We start from the raw sequence: 17432 nt of genomic DNA, 5'->3' as shown, positions 1-17432 counted from the left end.
TAAACCGGGGGAATGCAAAACTTGTTGTAAAAAAAAAACATTCTTTGAACTTATTTTTATTGTGGGTGAATGTATGTTGTTTGAGCTTATCATAATAAATCAAGATAAGATTATGTCTAATTCAAGCTGTTAACTTATTTGAACTATTTTTGTCTAAAAATATCTTATTTTTGTGCGATTTCATGAAATTATTTGACAAAGCTAACTTTTCTAAACTCGTCTAAATTCTTTTTATCTTAGATAAGTCAGAATTAGATGATCAAACCGACTCTAAAACCTTCTTTATCTATTTGAAAATAATATAGTAGTAATTTAATACTACTCCTAATCATTTATCTATTAAAGAATTACCCTAATCAAATTGGTAAAATAATTTATGCCAATAATTTCGTATATTTTTTAAATGAAATAATAATAAACTCTGAAGTGGAAAGTGGAAAAAACCAAAAAGAAATGAATTTTGCGCTCTAAATAATGCGCTCCCCCAACTAAAACCTCGACTGAGACTCTCTCAGACCATTACCATCTCTCACACTCTCTCTCTCTCTCCAGCTATTCTCTTTCTCTCTCTTCCCTCATCTCTCTCTCTGCTCTAAACATGCAGCGGCAATCGTTAGGCTCTCCTGGCAGAGGAGCAATATTATCCAAAGACGACGCCGCTTCAATTTCCGATGACCTTAAACGATGCGAATCAATTCCGTCCTCACTTTCCGGCGACGACGACGAAATCAAGCCGGAAAAACCTCTCCGACGTCATTCTCAACCGGAGAAATTTGTTCATCTCATCCCTATCCTCATTCTTCTCTGCTTCTTCATCTTATATCTCTCCTCTCACGATCCTTCTACCAAAGGTAAATTCAATTTCATCTTCATTCTTCAATTATTCTTCCGATTAAACTATCGAAATTGACACTTTCGTCGTTTTGGTATTCTTTTGCAGAGTTGGCTCAGTTTAATCTGTTCAATCATCCAGAGAAATTCATAGGTAAAAATGCTGATGACTTCAAATATTCTTTTTGTATCAATTTAATATAATAAATAATTGAATTAATTGATTGATTGTTAAATTGTGTAGATTCGACCGACATTGACGACATTGGAAGAGCTGATAATAAATTCAAAGGAAACGGCGTATTTGCGATACGAAGCTTGCGGAATTTGCAAGAGGAAGTTCAAGATGACGACATTCCGAAATTACGTTCTCATCGGAAACTCGGCGATTTTTAGTCGCACGTGTGAAGAAGGAAGCTAGCTCATCGTCGATATTCCGCACGTATACACATCCCGGTAGAAAAATTCGCTGATTTTAATTTAATTTTTTAATTTAATTTAATGTTCAATTATTTGTTCCTTTTCATATATTCCAGAAAAAAAAAATGAAGCATAATGTAATTTGATACTACTGGTTATATAGGCAGTATTTCTGTACAAATAAAATTCGTCCTCTGCTTTCAATAAATATCTACATCTACCGACAAAAAAGTTATGGAAAATTATGAAAAAAATATGCTAAAATGCGCAATGTAGATAAAGTTGCGCCGGAGATGAGTGGTTGGAGTCCAGCTGGGGGGATGGAGCCGTTACTCTGATGACCTTGGAGTGCGGTTTAATGAGTTGGAGTTTGGGTCTGCCAACCTGGAAAGTTTTTTTAATCTTTTTTACGGATTTTAAGTACGGAGTAATTCTATTTTTACCGTGACTATTGAGCTTGCCCAGCCTTGTAGTGCTTGTAATTCCCACCCAATTTACTCGTCTTCATTTTCCTTCGTGTTCTTTTATTGATTAACTTTTGCATTATTCGTATATACTCATACTAATTTTGATTACAGGTGTCAAACTATCAACTCGGGTTTGATAAAGTCGGGTTGAGTCTAATTTCAAGTTTAAGTCGTGCTAAATTATTGTGTCTATGCAAGCCGAAATTTGAATGAAGATTTTTCGAGTTAATTTTGAATTGAGTCGGTTGGAGGTTTTGACACTTTTCCATGATCAAATTTTATATACTCCGTACTTTGTAGTAAATTTTCCTAACATAATACAGGACCATGTAACCAAAGATTATCAATGATTAAAAGTGTATTTACAAAGTATATAAGTTAAACTACTCCGTAATATTGTAATTTTAAGGAAACAGAAAAGGGAACATAACTCACAGAGGTGGTAGGGTTCCTTTCTGGAGGAAATCAGGTGTCCTCCCTAAAAAAAAGGGCAAAGCAAATAAAGTGAAGGTGATGTGATTTAATTAACAGTAGGTAAACACTTAATTTTACACACTGATATTTGTACAAATATGGGTTGGAAGTATATTGCATGGTGGAGATGTTACACTTAATAAACTATCCCAAATTACATTGGCATTTATTGGTGTATTGTCTTTAAAATTAGGTGAATGATAAATTTTGGTAATAAATTGTTGCCTTGTTGGTGTTAGTTCTGGTAAGATGGTTTAACGTTTTATTTTGATCTTAACTATTACCATTAGTTTGTTCTTTTGTAAATTATTACTTTATTCATAATCACCTTATTCACCTCTACTTCGTATTAAGTAGTGTCGGTTTTCTCCTTGTTTGGCCTAATTACGATTGCACCTTTTTTGTTCCCCTGTTTCTATCCTTCATGTAATCCTAATCGTTCATTTCATAATGATCAACTATATCATTGAACTCGAACTAATCAAGTTATACAATGCGAGTAGTACGTAAGAGTTTCATGGATTCCTTCTAACAAAAAAAAAAAAAAAAAAAAAATTGATCAAGAACCAAAAAAAAATAATTACTCTTTTTTTTTACCTCGTTTAATTGATTTTTTTTTTTTTTTTTTGGGTAGTATAAGCCTAACGATCTATAAGTCTATTTATGAACTAGTAAAATTCTTTCAATCATTTTCTCAGGGTGAAAATGGGTGAAACTGTGCATTCAACTTTTATTGATTCCTTTATCTTTTCTCTTTGTGACATCCAATTATTGATAAAAGAATGGAAGCAAAAGATTGATGGAATGATCAATGCTAAATATAAAAATAAATAATTAAATAAATTACAGATGGATGATGAAATTATCAATCAAGATAAAATAATAATTAAAAACTTAGCGATTAAGTAGTTCACAAGCCACCCAAGTGTCTTAATGCTCAACCCTTTGAAGTACGTGTATTATTCGATGAATACTTTTGTGGGGCCCTTTTCACTGTTTACTCACACTTTTCTTTCAAATTTCTTGTCTCACTGGTCTTGTTGTTCTTGCCCATTGTTTTCTTTGCATAATTGCTCTTATCTTCCATTAATTAATTTAATTTTATATATCTAAGGTATCATCAATCTATAGATTATATTCTTCTTGCTTAATAATTTGTATTCTTCTGTCTTCTTCTCAAAAAGAAAGGTCTTCTTCATTCTAGTAACTACCTTGCTTTGGCTAGTAGGACACAGAGTATATAGTTATATTATTCATCGATTAGGAATTGATTTTGATGCTCCCATTATGAGAAACAACGATTAAAATGTCGAAAATATTTTTCTCTATGAACCTTACATATGTCACTCGTTGAATTATCATCAAACTAAATATGTCACTTTGAATTATAAACTCTCAGTACTCGTATTTTTCAAGAAGTGGACCCTTTATATTGTGCAATGTGCTATGTACATGGTAGTATAAATATTTATGTTGTACGATCTGGTTACGGAATTATAAGTTTTGATTATTATAAATTCCAACCGACAGTCTTATTGATGTCATTTTTAGGACCAATTGTTTAGGGTAGAAATGTAGAATTCTAAATTAATACGAAGTATTGTACAAAGATAAGCACGGAATCATATACAAATACATGCATGGTGCAATACTGCAATGTACAAATACATGCCTTTAATTAGTCATGGCTCATGGGACATGCCGCTTACGCACTTCTTATTAAGTCACTGACCTCACTGCACTACAGTACCATACTACTACCTACCGTTAATTATTAATTGCTCATTTTTTTATTTTTTTTAAAATTCTACACCATAACCCTCAAGTATTAACTTTTTCAAGTTGTGCCCCCCTTTTGAAAATTACATATTGTAACTCTCAACTTACAATTATATCTCAATAGTGACCTTGCCGTTATCCTATTGTAACGGTAGTAACGTTTACCGTCAGTGGGACCCACTTTGCACTTTTTAATTTTTTTCTCGATTTGCGTGCTGAAAAATATCCCGTTAAAGGCTTTAAGGGTCATTTTAGCTCTTAAGGGTCCAAATTGAGCTTGGATTGACAAAAAAAAAACGTAAGAGCCCCGTTTTGTGAATTCTAAATTTAACTACGGAAATCCGAATTCACAAAATGGGGTTTTTATGTTCTTTTTTTGCAAAATCCGAGCTCAATTTGGACGCTTAAGGGTTAAAATGACCCCTAATGGAACATTTTTTTAGCACAAAAATCGAGAAGAAAAAAAATTAAATAGGTGTGAAGTGGGCCCCACTAACGACAACAAGTAACGGAAGGTTAACGGCAAGGTTATAGCGTAGTCAACAAATGAACCTTGAGGTTACAGTGTTGAATTTTTAAAAGGAGGGGGCACAACGTGGAAAAGTGAACACCTGAAGATTATTGTGTAGAATTTCCCTATTTTTTCTATCAAAACTCCACTTGTTTAATTGTAGAACTAAACTTGATTTTTTTGAGTTTAAGTTTCAATATAATTAATATAAAGTTGAGATTAATGAAAGTTATAAGCATATTGACACTTTGTTATGCTCAACTTAATTCCACTTCTTTAAGAAAATAAGTTCATAATAAAGTTGATAAATTTTTACATAGTATTAAGAGTAAAGACAGCTATAAGAAGAATATATTTATATAAAGAGCTATTCAATTTCAATTTACAATGTTACAATTTATACATTAAACTAAGCATTTATAAGTTGAGATAATTGAAAAGTGAATAAAACGAGTATTGGTTTCGTAATGACCCATTACCCTTTTGAACTGTAGAGCTAAATGAAGGTTGATACAACATTTATCACTTAGAAATTTAGAATGCAAATGTCAAATGTAACATTTATTGTCACTAACTCAGTACTGCTCTCTCAACGTTTTCAGCACGGTATGGGGACAATGTCAATAGTGTTTGGAATCTTCTGTAACAAACTACTTCCACCATCATTGTTTATTAATTACACATTGTCAATTTGTTTATAAACAATAATGCTTAATTATTTGCACTTTTTATATCATTAAATTATTAATTATTACTGAATTCGTGGGGGTAGTAATCTTATATTCCTGCGTTGGCCACGACAACAGGACGAATTTTACTGCTAGCTACTTGCCTACTTTGCAGTTAAAAATAGTAAGTTGGCATTAAAAGAGGTGACTTTACTGATGGAATTCATGGAAATACTCCGTAATCCGTATATACCTTGTTTTTCTTTTTCTAGGTACTAATTTGTTTGTATTTGATATTTAATAATCTAGCGTGATTAATCTAAGCATGATTGATGATCTAGTAGTACTCCATAGAATCTTGTATGCACGTGTAAATGTGTAATCTTTGGTTTGTTCAAATTAAAGAATTATCAATTTGAGTGTTTTGACTTATAAATGAAAGGTTTATTAAGGAGTTCATATGTGATCAATAGGAGTGCGTATATAAAGACTAATTTTTATGATCAATAGAAGATGTTGGAACATACTTGTACACCAGTAAACCAATTTATTTATTTAGGCAGACTATTATGACTGAATCTAATCACTTGCAAGAATGATTCTTATTCTTCTAGAATTTCAAACGTTTAGTTCTTGTTGAATATAGAAGTATGAAAGGAACGACTCAAAGATTTCAACCCATTTAACAATAGAAATTGCCGAAGATAATAAGTACAAATTGCATTCTTAATTCATAAATAATCTATAATTAGTCGTGATAACAATTGACAAACCATAGGTTCTATAGCTATATTAATATATACTCATATATTGCCTATATTGGTAAGAATTGATATTAACAAAATAAAACAAACTCGTTCTCGGAACTACATAGACATATTATTAGGGTTGTTTATAGTTCAAAACCAACTTTTATGAAACATGAAACACTTCCTATATTCATTTTAATTTTGAAAAAATTCACAAAATTTAATCCGAAAGTGTTGAAGATAAAGATCTTTTATAACTGACTATGCCAAGATTAACTTAGCTTAGTTGTAATCTCTTGTGTATATCTTATTATTAATAGTCTTAGTCTATCATAAGCTTAGTGTATATCTTCTCTATATACTTAGCTATTGTAACCTACTACTGTACGCCTATATAAAGGCTTCTCATATCTCAATGGAAATTAACAAGCTTTCCACTATTCATTCTTAATATCTCATAGAAAGCATGGATTATAACTGTCTTTATTACCATAATATTTCAACGTAAACTATGCTTCTTAGGCCAAACACTTTAAATCTTAAATGTCTATAGTTAAAAAAAAAAAAAAATTATGAAAGTATATATCAAGATGAATCTAGTAGGACCACACACAACAATTTTTTTTTACCGTACAAATCACAATATATGGTTAAAGAGAATATATGAACATCATCAACAATGTCAACATTGCAATATTTAAGAAATGACTAGTGCTTTTTTGCTCGTTTGCATTTATGAATATCTTATTTAAACATAAAAAGTCAAACAAAAGACATTCTTTTATGGTAATAGAGACGGAGGCAAGTAAATCCTACCACAACACAACAAGAAAACATGAATCATAAATTTGATTTTGGGTTCCCTTGGTAATAATTTCGTACTTTGGTGTTCATTACTTGGTATATAATTACCAAAGCTACATTATTATTTACAAAATTGCTATTATTGGAGTAAATGAATGTTGAACTAAAAAGGCGAACCTATGAATGCCAGAAATTTGATTCGTTGTGGTAAATAATTGACATGTTGTTGTTATTGTTGGTGTCCTCTACATTGGTTTTGGTCCTTCAATTCTTGTTATTGTAGAATGGTGGGCCCATTTCCTCACGAGTGGAACATCAATATTATAGTTGCTCTTTTCTTTTTTTTTTTTTTTTTTTTTTTTTTTTTTTTTTTTTTTTTTTAACAGAAGATTCATTTAACGAATCAATAATATAGTTGATGTTCTTTTACTCACTGCTCTTTTGCACTGTTGATTCTTCTATCTGGGTAAGATCTACTTCGTATTACAGTACTCCTTAATTTGTTAAGGATCAATCTATCCTAGACAAATTATTATGTACGAGATTTTTTTTTTAAGATAAAAGGGTGAAAATAGGAAAGCTACGTCGTTTTAAGTTGATCATGGACCATGCATGGTCCCATAACATCAAATAATATAGTACAAAACTGACCCTTAGCTCTAGTTTCAGATAAGGAGGGTAGGATAGAGCTTAAACTTAAGAAAATGGCAACATTACATTTGAACCCCCAGTCATTAGCCCTCAAACTTGACAAAAAACTCACTAATATCTATCCCTATGCTTCTCGAAATAGCTTCAATTTACCAATAAATGCATCACTAGGAGGGGGAAAATCAGGAAAGCAACTGATAGAGTCAGGAATCGTTAGAGCGATCCCTCCGAAAGAAGCTGCCATTGCCTTGAAATCCGATGGGTTGAAGCTCTTGGATGTGAGACCTGAGTGGGAAAGAGAGAAAGCGCGAGTGTCTGGCTCACTGCATGTTCCGCTCTTTATCAAGGACACAGACAACTCCCTTATTACCTTGCTCAAGAAATGGGTTCATTTGGGGTACATTGGCTTATGGACTGGCCAGAAGTTCACTACCATCAATTCGGAGTTTGTGTCACAAGTTCAACAGATTGTTCCTGACAAGGACACCATGCTCCTTGTTGCCTGTGGTGAGGGGCTAAGGTAAAGTGTTCAAATCTTTGATCATCTTGTTGTTCTTATGAAGCAGTGTTTTGCCTCTTAATTAGTTGCCTGTGGTAATTAGCCTGACTAGTACGTGTACCTTATTCGTTTCACTGTGACAATGTGGAACTAACAGGTCTATAGTGGCGGTTTCAAAGCTGCATGAAGTGGGATACAAGAACTTGGGATGGTTGGCTGGAGGATTTACTCGGGCTAAGGATGGTGATTTTCCAGTTGAAGGGGATGAGAAGTTGCAATATGCCACCATTGGCGGTGTATCATACTATTTTCTTAAACTGCTTACACTATTACAAGCAGCTGACACTTCTAATTGAGTTATTAATGAGTTCAATATTGTCTTGATTTACTCTGCTACAACCTCTGCATACTGATCTAGTGTGACTGACATCCAAACAATAGTTGTAAAAGGATTTAAAATGAAGTGTACAATCAAAATTGCTAGCATGACAAACTTGGGTCAAAAACTCAAAATCCACAAAATGTAGTGCCTGAAGCAGAAGGCTATACAAATTTAGCTTTTTTCAGTTTGACAGTAGTATTTCAGTATTATCCTTTAGTATAAAAGCTGGAGGAATATCAAAAGAATGAGCAAAGAATGAATGAAATGTACAAGGGTTTTTGCTGCGAAAACATACTGTGATATTCGGCTAGGTGATGCTATTTTGCTTTCTTGATCAGAGTAGATGTAGTGAATTCAGCATCATCACAGACGAAGCTCCACAAGATGTAAGTGAGAGGTACAGAAATGGCTTTCCAGAAGGCATGTGCATCGATAAACCCCTTGTAAGGAGGAAAGTCGATTATCTCCAGAAGTAATGAAATGCCTCCCCCGACAACCACGACCAACAGCTTCCAGCGTGATGGCTGATGGGAACGAATGGCACAGATTGTCCAGAAAAGGAGCTGTGCTGTAGCTATTACAACCATCACCACCATGTTTAGGCCTGCGACATTTTACATTCTACTTTAAAGATATACACAAATATGGAGTTGTGAAATTGTGTCATGTTAGTCAACCAAGAACAAGATTATGATGCAACAACAACAACAACAAAGCCTTAGTCCCAAAATGATTTGGGGTCGGCAATGGGAATTATTTACCCTCTTTGAATCATCTTCTATTTTCCAGAAATATTTTCCGTATAATTTTAAGGTGAAAAGAAAAACCACAATGTATCATACAGTCACACAGACATGTTAATTAGACTCACCATAATCAAGTTCTACCAGGTTGAGAAAGAGTATATGAGTAGTCACAAATGCAATGAGAGGAGCAGCAACCATCACTCTGGCAGCCTCAGTTGTAACATTTAGAGATCGAATTATGGATATAATGAGTGAAAACCCAAGAAGTGCCACTCTTGAAGAATAGTACAAGTTCTCTGTTAATTCCACGTATCTGCAGATATCAGAAGCTTAGAAATGTACAAATAGCCGATAAAATATGACAAATAGATTATGAATGGAAGTAGTAGGAATCAAATCACTGTACCTGCCATGGAAAACAGCACTCCAAAACCAAGAGTTCATGGATAAGATCGCATATACAAGCCATAAACCAGTGTATTCATAATAACACTTCCGATTTGGCTTCAAAGGCAACTTGTAGTAGAGAAGGATAAAGAATGATACCCATCCATGAAATATCAAGCCAAGAATAATCAGTGAGAGAGCGACAGAAACAGGTTCCTGCACTCACACATTATATAATCCATTAATTCTAAAAGTAAGACGTGGATTTGAGCTTGTACACCCTTTCCTTTAATAGCATAAGTTAGGCAGGAAGAATGAAGAATCAAACCCCAGAAGGTACCAAATTATGCACATCTCAACCAGTCAACCGTCACAACCATCCAATGAAATTAACTCCATAGTCACATCACCTACTACTATAAGTTATATTACAACCACAGCCATCCAAACGACTACCAAAAACATGTAACCATTAACCATATGGGATACTAACACATCAATAGTTCTACCTGGGGTTGGATTGTTTGGAACCTCCCGAGAAACCATGTAACATTTCTCATTTCAAAAGAGAATCCAGATTTCGAAAGAAAATTAATAAATGATATAGGTAGAGAAGGAAGAACCTGAATGCCATAAACACGGTGAAATGGCCACTTCTTATGATACTTGATGGGTTTGTCTCCAAGTTTTGCTCTTTCTTCCTCCCTTGAAAGCATACAATGGTACCTGCAATCACTGCGACAATCCCACTCTTTCCACCGGAGATAAAGTGGTTCTTGGAGATACCATGGGCCTTCAGCAGGTTTATTGTCAAGGGAGACTCCACAGTTGTTGAAGCATTTATTCTGAATGCATCCAGTCTTCTGACATTGCTCTACACAAGTTCTGTCAGGGAAGCAAATCAGTTCCATATAAGAGAGCAAAGAAAGACATGAAGAGTATGAGAAGACAAAATTAAATCTAAGCAAGTATTGCTCCCGTCTTCCTGTTATAGTGTTACTTACAGCGTCATCTCCCAACATATCTTAAATATACCTACTTAACAAGCTCAATTCTTGCCTGAAGCATGCTACTAATTGCAAAGTAGTTACATCAGCCTAGTGTAGATACAACTATAGTGTCTAATTGTGGTTAATCTTTAACTGATTTAACACACATACACCAATGCCATAGAGAAACAGAAGTATTTCGGATTGTACGGAAGTTAGCATTAAGCATCAGCTAGCTAACCAATCACTCAAATCAAAACGCAAACAAAATCTGTAGCTCACTAGTTCTTATCTTAAATCAACAATCAGAACGCAAAAGAATCAACTTCATAGGGAATTACCTTAAGGGAAGCTTACCAAATTCCAAAAACAATGCCAAGAAATAAATTACATTCGCGATATCCTTTACACAATTAACACAATGCCAAGAACCAAATTATAGATTGATATATATACTCCCTCCGTTTTCGAAAGTTTGACTCACTTTGCAATTGTGCGGTCTCCGATGAACAACTTTGACCATGAACAACTCCGGTTGTGTATAAGTGAAATTTGTAAAAAGTTGATATTTGGATTATTTATAATAAGGGGAATCTAATATGATCTCATATGCTAATTTATTTATATTGTATAACTCATAAAATGAGGTCAAAGTTAATTTATTTTGACCACATGAATAGTAAGTAAGTCGAACTTTCAGAAACGGAGGTAGTATATATATATATAACCAAATTATAAATCAAATAGCCCAAATTATAAATGAACAGGAACTAAGAAGTAATGAATTGAAAACGATGATGCACATTAAACATTGATCAAAACTTAACTTCAATAGCTCATCACAATCACCTTGAACTCATTAAGATCATTAAATGAACCAGATTTAAATGAAAATCTGTTTTTTCTCAAAGCACAATCTATTGACTAGTCCTGTTTTAGTGTTACATTGTCACATTCCTTCTTCAAAGTGGACCATCACTACCAAATTTCACAATAATATAATTTTTTTTCTTTATGATTAAAACTTTTTAGTTCAAAATAATCAAATACTTGTTTTTTAAGTTCCTTCGTTTTGTTCATTCAAAAAAAAAAAAAAAAAAAAACCTCCTAGATTTTTATTATTTTTTAAATTAGTTAAATGGGAACCAACCAAACAAGAAACAGGCAAACACCAACCAAATAAAAACAATTTAATCCAATCCAGTCAAATCCCACAATTATTGACAAAATTAAAACAAACCACAAAATAATTTAACATACTCATAATAATAATCAACTTACAATAAACAACTATAAAAATGATTAAATTATAACAACTGACATACTTGTAAATAGGATCACAATCTCCAGAAGTAGCAAGAATGCCTCTACTCAGAAACAGCAAAGAAGCAAACAAGAACACTGACCCATCAAACAGAGCCATTTCCAATTCCTTAAAGATTGGATATTTAAATGGCAAAGATTTTGCAAAGTTCAAATGGATGAGAAATTGAATTGAAAAATATTGCTGAAAATTTAATGTCTAGAAGTTTATGAAAAAGAAAAGGTTGGAGAAGTGGAGTAACAAAGAATAGTAAAGACGTGAAGAAATTGTTGTATGACTCAGTGACTCGGAAGTGAGTTTTATTTGTGCAATTCTATGGCAATTGGCACCTTCCTAGTTCCTACATGGTCCGTCTTAACATGCGCTTCGTTTTGTGTGGGATGCTTTATTGCTTTGTGTTTATTCTCTCCTAGACTTTTACTACTTTGATAAAGAGAGAATAATAAGACCATAGGTGTTGCTAAAGCCTAAAAAGGTGGTCAATGGATTGGGTTAGCCTAGTACCGATCAAGCTAGTGAACGGTGAAACTGAGTCGAGTTTCCAAATAAGTTGGCTCGGTGTGAACCGTCCCACTTATATAACTCAACCCATTAAATACAAGTATATTTATCATAAAATTAATATCAAACTTGGTTAAGCTAGTGAATGTAAAACAAATTAAATCTACTAAATAAATTAACTCGGTGTGAACCGGCTCACTTGTATAACCCAACCCATTAAATGCAAGTATGTTTTTATCATAAAATTAATATCAAACTTGGTTAAGCTAGTGAATGGTAAAACAAGTTAAATCTTATAATTTGACTCGGTGTGAACCACCTCACTTATATGATCCAACCCATTAAGTGCAAGTATGTTTTCATAAAATTAATAAATCAAAATCAAACTTGATTAACCTTTTTCTGATCATATTAAAGTTAATAAATTAGTTTAATGTCTCAACCTAAAATGCAAGACCTAACTTGTAGCTAAGGGGATAAGGTGAGAGTGAGAGATTAGCTCAAGTAGTTGGAGCTCCCCTCCCGATTCTAGGGGATCTTAGGATCGATTCTCATCACTTGTGCATGTGGCTCTCCAAACACCAAAAAAAAGAGGGGGAGGGGTGTGAGGTGCCTCAATATAAAAATTGTTTCACAGGAGTATTAAGTACAATCTATAGGAAGAATATAGGTGAAGTAACGGATTATTGTTACATGCTTACATCAATTGAGAGGCGGTTAAAAAAAATGATAACTGTAGGAATAGTAGTTTATTGTTACATGCTTACATTAGTTGAAAGGCGGTTAAAAAAATGGTACCAATAGGAATAGTAGTTTTTCTTTTAGTTTATAGTTTGACTATTGCTAAATTAGTCATCCTTGCGTTGCCCTAGAACATCGTGCACTTGATGATGAACAACGACCTGAAAAATTAATATCCAAACTTTGAATCCAGTGGTTCATTATTGATTTCTTTTTCTCTTCCATCAAAATTATGTCCTAATTTTTGCAGTTATGTGCATATTTTGAGAACTTTGTCCACAATTTTTATTTCATTCTTTAGGTACAATTGTACATTACACATATAAAATTATATAACCCACAAATTAGCGATTGATTACACTGAAGAAGATTGCAGTTCAGCACTAAGATTGAAATTCAACTGTGCCAAGCAATCCTCCTGGAAATTCTTACCAATTCAAGAAGTTATCACCCAAAATTACCAGATGCACACCAAGTGTTCGATAAAATGCCAATATGAGCTAGTCAATTTGTCTCTGCAGTCTCCAGGTAACTTTATGTGCAAAATTCTTGTTTATTGTAGTATTGTGATAACCAATTAAAATACCTTTTGGAAAGTGTGTGTCTTGTGCCTGGAAGAATTATCAGATGTCCTTGAAGGGATGTGCCTAGAAGAATTATCCGATCATTGTATTAAGTCTTTTTTTTTTTTTTGAAAAGACGGTTGAATATACGAGTACTATAAATCCTCAAACTTTCCAACACTTTAGTTGGTTCGTGATAATGATCATCTACCTCTTATAGTCACATAAATGTTAATGTAACATAGTAGAACAAGCTTATTTGAAATGAAGTCGTGTCGTGAAAGATCATTGCCCCTGCCCTAATAACTTTATGCTCCGTAATCTAAAATTGATAAATCGTTATATTTGGTTGCCTATCCTGTTTTCCATTGTGGCATCTCTGTACTACAAATTTCCTTATGAGACGCAGTGAGTACCAATCAACTGAAAATGCAAATAATTTCAGATATACACTTATATAGTTATATACTTGTATACAACAACAATCCTTTGAAATGCATGCTAAATAAAAACAAAAAATGATTATGCATAAAACTTAACAGAATACTCAAAGATATTACAGACTGTAATTCAAACTTAAGCCAACACCCTTTTAATGCAATGTACCTTAGACTCTTAGAGCTTAAGGCTAACAGTGAAGAATATGTCATCTTCTCAATACTCCTGATCTTCATCATCTGTTTCTGTAAACCTCAATATGACATGACCGTTTGGATCTGGGAAGGGTCTTCAGTATACTCCCATCTTTTGCTTAAGCCTCTAGTTTACATATTAGTCCACGACTCTGGAAATTGCACCTCATCCCATGTAGTAGTACTTTCAGTCCCAGTAGTAGACATGGGTTGAAAATAAGTTGTTTCTCTCCTAATTGACCCCCTTATATCTAAGGTTATATCTGTTGATGCCTTACACACTACCCTGTATGTTAATGCCAAAGGTACTCCACTCGTCATAACATTTAAGGTAAGGATCTCGCGATCTTTCCAAGGGATTGTATAACCGGGGCAGCAGTTAAAATAGAAGGGACCTTGAGATAGATCTGATTGCACAACTGATAACAAAGATTGCTCAAATTCAACAATCCTAGCATCTGTAAGACACACTATTACTGAATCTCCTAACCCATAACTCATCAGTGGCTTGATAGCTATTTGGACCAGACCGAAATGCACGTACCCATTGTTTAGAAACTTGTTAAAACCTTTTAGTAATTTAAGGGATACATTATGGTCATTTGCTTTCAGTGATTGTTTTTTCAAAATCTTTTACTACAGAGCTTGGAAAAACACTCAATTTTTTTTTAGCTTTTGACCAAAAGGAGGGACCATAACCATACACAGATACAATTTTATCATGAGTACGATTGTACACTTCTATGATGGGTATTTTAGGGTATTTCCAATCATCTAAGTTCATTTTGATCGGTGAATTGTCTCCCTCTTCATTAACAAGCTTAATAGCCATTGATCTGCCCTGAAATTTAAGGATGTAACAGGATACTGAGTACAATGTACTACGTCCGTAGTAAATAAAAGTAAGATTTAAGAACTTTTTTTCTAAAGGAAATTCAATAACATAACACTATATAAAATGACATTATTAGCATCCCTATTTGGCCTAGCTAAAGTAAACTTTGGTTACCTGTTGAAGGTCAGGGCCATCTGGAAGAATTTCAAGTGCAATCCCATCTTGTGCTTCAGACTCCTGTTTACCAGTCGAAGAAGATTCATGGACTTTTGTCACATACTCTTCCCATTTTGTTGTGCCATTTGCTCCAGTAGCCGGCTGAAAATAAGCTGACTCGCCCAAAATCGGCTCCTTCAGTGCCTCTGGTCTTAAGTCCAACATAGCTTTACACACTACCCTGTATATCAATGCCAAAGGTGTCCTACTGTTCAAAATCATGATTTCAAATGAAGAAACATCAGCCAAAGAAAACGAAAAACTCGGGAAACAGTTAAAATAGAATGGACCCTGAGATAGATCAGATTCTACAAGTGCTAACAAAGAGTTCTGGAAGTCAAGGTGCCTAGTATCTCTAAGGCACACTGCTACTGGAGTTCCTAAGCCATCTCTTATTAGTGGCTTGACAGCTATTTGGACCAAACCCAAGTGCAGAAACCTATGATGCTCCTTAATGAACCCCTTTTGGAAGTTGCAAGAAAGTAATTCGAAGGATACATTCCTGTTATTATCTCCATCCAGTGTGATGGTTTCTTCAAAATCTTTGACAGCATAGCTCGGAAAAATCCTAAATAAATTTTTTTTGTACACTTCACCAACAGGGATCGACGGAAATTTCCAATTGTCCAGGTTCTTTTTAGATCGGAAGCTACTTTCCCCTAGCTTATTAGCCATTGATAACCCCTGAAATTTTATGACAGAACAGATTATACTCTAATACTCTTTTCATTATACACAAGATACTCTGTAATACATTAAAAAAAACAGCGATAAACAAAGAGAGTATTCCTATATGGCTATTTGCACGTTCTGTTTGTCAAAAAAATTCAGAAATATCATTTGTCAAGAATTTCAGAGATATCATATGGAGTAGAAGGGTACAATATCATAAAATTTTACTTTAACTTTATATTATATGATTTGATTTTCTTATTCTTTGTCTCCAACTGTGTTATATTTTAATGTAAAGATTATCCCAATTATTGTCCTTGAGATTGATTATAGTAATTAAAATGGTCATGACTCATGAGTTTATCATTCTTTAATTTCCTTGCTTTTGTGATATATTAATATGCCCTTCTAAAGTCATTTTGTCAAATTTTAGTCTCCTTGTATTATTTTAAGCGTGATATTAGAAACATTTTAGTGAGAGAGTGTAACGAATGTTGACTTTTCTTCCTTCTTCAATTATTCAGTGCGTTACTCAGCTAATGCTTGCCAGAGAGCTGAGAACGTCACTCTACTAAAAGATATCGAGAAGATTTCAAAATCCGCTTTCCTACTGAGTGACATTTTATTGATCAGTCTTGTCATCTAATATCTCCACAACATTATATATGGTGTATGCCATAAAATAATGATTTGACATTGTATTATTGTCTATTAACTTTTGACAACAGAAGGAAAATTATTATGATACGTACCAGAAGTATACTATATGTCTTAACACATGCTGTGGCTTATTATTAACACACATGCTAAGCGTTAACAAATACAAGGGACTGCAATAATATAACAAAAACAAACTTAAACCAGCTTATGCTAATGCCTGCTACTCTAAATTGTACAGAATCTGAAGGAGCACAAGGGCAATAATTGATAGATCTTCCTTCTCATCACTACTCATCCTCGTCTGCCTGTCTAGTTGATGGGAACCTTAACATCACACGGCCGTCTGGAAGGTCCACGGCTCTTGCATTATTCTTTGCTTTAGGCTCTGGTTTACGAGTCCACGACTCTGGAACTTGCACTTCATCCCATTTAGTGGTGCTTCGAGTCCTAGCACCAGGAAGAAAATAAGTTGTTTTTCCGAAGACCGGCTCCTTTAGTGCTTCAGAGCTTAAATCCGGCATTGCCTTACACACTACCCTGTATGTCAATGCCACGGGTATTCCTCCAGTCATGACATTTAAGGTAAGGACTTCAAATGTAGCAGCATCGGCCAAAGAAACTGAAAAGCTAGGGAAGCAATTAAAATAGATTGGACCCTGAGACAGATTTGCTTCCGCAAGGGCTAACAAAGAGTTGTGGAAGTTAGAGTGCCTTGCGTCTCTGAGAGACACGATTATTGGAGCTTCTAAGCCGTCTCTCATTAATGGCTTGATAGATATTTGGAACAAACCCAAGTGCAAATACCTATGTTGCGGCTTCCTGAAGCCTTCTAGGAATTCACTAGAAATTAATTTTAGTGATACATTTTGGTTAGCAGCTTTCAGTGTGATAGTTTCTTCATGATCTTTTACAGCATAGCTTGGAAAAATCC

General features: G+C 34.0%; 4 protein-coding genes across 4 annotated transcripts; 2 read left to right on the top strand and 2 right to left on the bottom strand.

The window, feature by feature from the left end:
* Positions 1-387: 387 nt before the first annotated feature.
* On the top strand, positions 388-2206 carry LOC110732596. Its single transcript, XM_021912556.1, has 3 exons — positions 388-851; positions 941-985; positions 1076-2206. Exons 1-3 carry the CDS (start codon positions 599-601, stop codon positions 1225-1227), a joined length of 450 nt encoding a protein of 149 aa, XP_021768248.1. The 5' UTR covers positions 388-598; the 3' UTR covers positions 1228-2206.
* A 4038-nt stretch (positions 2207-6244) lies between these two features.
* On the top strand, positions 6245-8241 carry LOC110732595 (rhodanese-like domain-containing protein 10). The gene is made up of 2 exons (XM_021912555.1): positions 6245-7874; positions 8011-8241. Exons 1-2 carry the CDS (start codon positions 7408-7410, stop codon positions 8207-8209), a joined length of 666 nt encoding a protein of 221 aa, XP_021768247.1. The 5' UTR covers positions 6245-7407; the 3' UTR covers positions 8210-8241.
* A 111-nt stretch (positions 8242-8352) lies between these two features.
* Positions 8353-12120, bottom strand: LOC110732594 (post-GPI attachment to proteins factor 3-like). The gene is made up of 5 exons (XM_021912554.1): positions 11683-12120; positions 9992-10253; positions 9388-9584; positions 9107-9294; positions 8353-8839 (listed from the first exon to the last, which is right to left on the bottom strand). The coding sequence occupies exons 1-5, from the start codon at positions 11778-11780 to the stop codon at positions 8553-8555; spliced, it is 1032 nt and encodes a 343-aa protein (XP_021768246.1). The 5' UTR covers positions 11781-12120; the 3' UTR covers positions 8353-8552.
* Positions 12121-13899: 1779 nt separating this feature from the next.
* Positions 13900-15869, bottom strand: LOC110732593. The gene is made up of 2 exons (XM_021912553.1): positions 15128-15869; positions 13900-14959 (listed from the first exon to the last, which is right to left on the bottom strand). The coding sequence occupies exons 1-2, from the start codon at positions 15842-15844 to the stop codon at positions 14717-14719; spliced, it is 960 nt and encodes a 319-aa protein (XP_021768245.1). The 5' UTR covers positions 15845-15869; the 3' UTR covers positions 13900-14716.
* Positions 15870-17432: the final 1563 nt, after the last annotated feature.

This window comes from Chenopodium quinoa, unplaced genomic scaffold (genome assembly GCF_001683475.1).
Source record: "Chenopodium quinoa cultivar QQ74 unplaced genomic scaffold, ASM168347v1, whole genome shotgun sequence".
NCBI classification, from domain to species: domain Eukaryota; kingdom Viridiplantae; phylum Streptophyta; class Magnoliopsida; order Caryophyllales; family Amaranthaceae; genus Chenopodium; species Chenopodium quinoa.
Note: the sequence above shows the minus strand (reverse complement) of the source record. Positions and strands in the feature narration are given on the sequence as shown.

What these genes read in the sequence shown, in the direction of transcription:
- LOC110732596 (XM_021912556.1), top strand. Translation starts at nt 599, where the DNA reads ATGCAGCGGCAATCGTTAGGCTCTCCTGGCAGAGGAGCAATATTATCC. An exon ending in TCACGATCCTTCTACCAAAG is followed by an intron (nt 852 to 940) that starts GTAAATTCAATT and finishes ATTCTTTTGCAG; the next exon opens with AGTTGGCTCAGTTTAATCTG. An exon ending in TCATCCAGAGAAATTCATAG is followed by an intron (nt 986 to 1,075) that starts GTAAAAATGCTG and finishes TAAATTGTGTAG; the next exon opens with ATTCGACCGACATTGACGAC.
- LOC110732595 (XM_021912555.1), top strand. Translation starts at nt 7,408, where the DNA reads ATGGCAACATTACATTTGAACCCCCAGTCATTAGCCCTCAAACTTGAC. An exon ending in GCCTGTGGTGAGGGGCTAAG is followed by an intron (nt 7,875 to 8,010) that starts GTAAAGTGTTCA and finishes TGGAACTAACAG; the next exon opens with GTCTATAGTGGCGGTTTCAA.
- LOC110732594 (XM_021912554.1), bottom strand. Translation starts at nt 11,780, where the DNA reads ATGGCTCTGTTTGATGGGTCAGTGTTCTTGTTTGCTTCTTTGCTGTTT. An exon ending in ACCGTGTTTATGGCATTCAG is followed by an intron (nt 9,585 to 9,991) that starts GTTCTTCCTTCT and finishes GTGTGAGTGCAG; the next exon opens with GAACCTGTTTCTGTCGCTCT. An exon ending in CCTGGTAGAACTTGATTATG is followed by an intron (nt 8,840 to 9,106) that starts GTGAGTCTAATT and finishes AAAATGTCGCAG; the next exon opens with GCCTAAACATGGTGGTGATG.
- LOC110732593 (XM_021912553.1), bottom strand. Translation starts at nt 15,844, where the DNA reads ATGGCTAATAAGCTAGGGGAAAGTAGCTTCCGATCTAAAAAGAACCTG. An exon ending in ATGGCCCTGACCTTCAACAG is followed by an intron (nt 14,960 to 15,127) that starts GTAACCAAAGTT and finishes CTTAAATTTCAG; the next exon opens with GGCAGATCAATGGCTATTAA.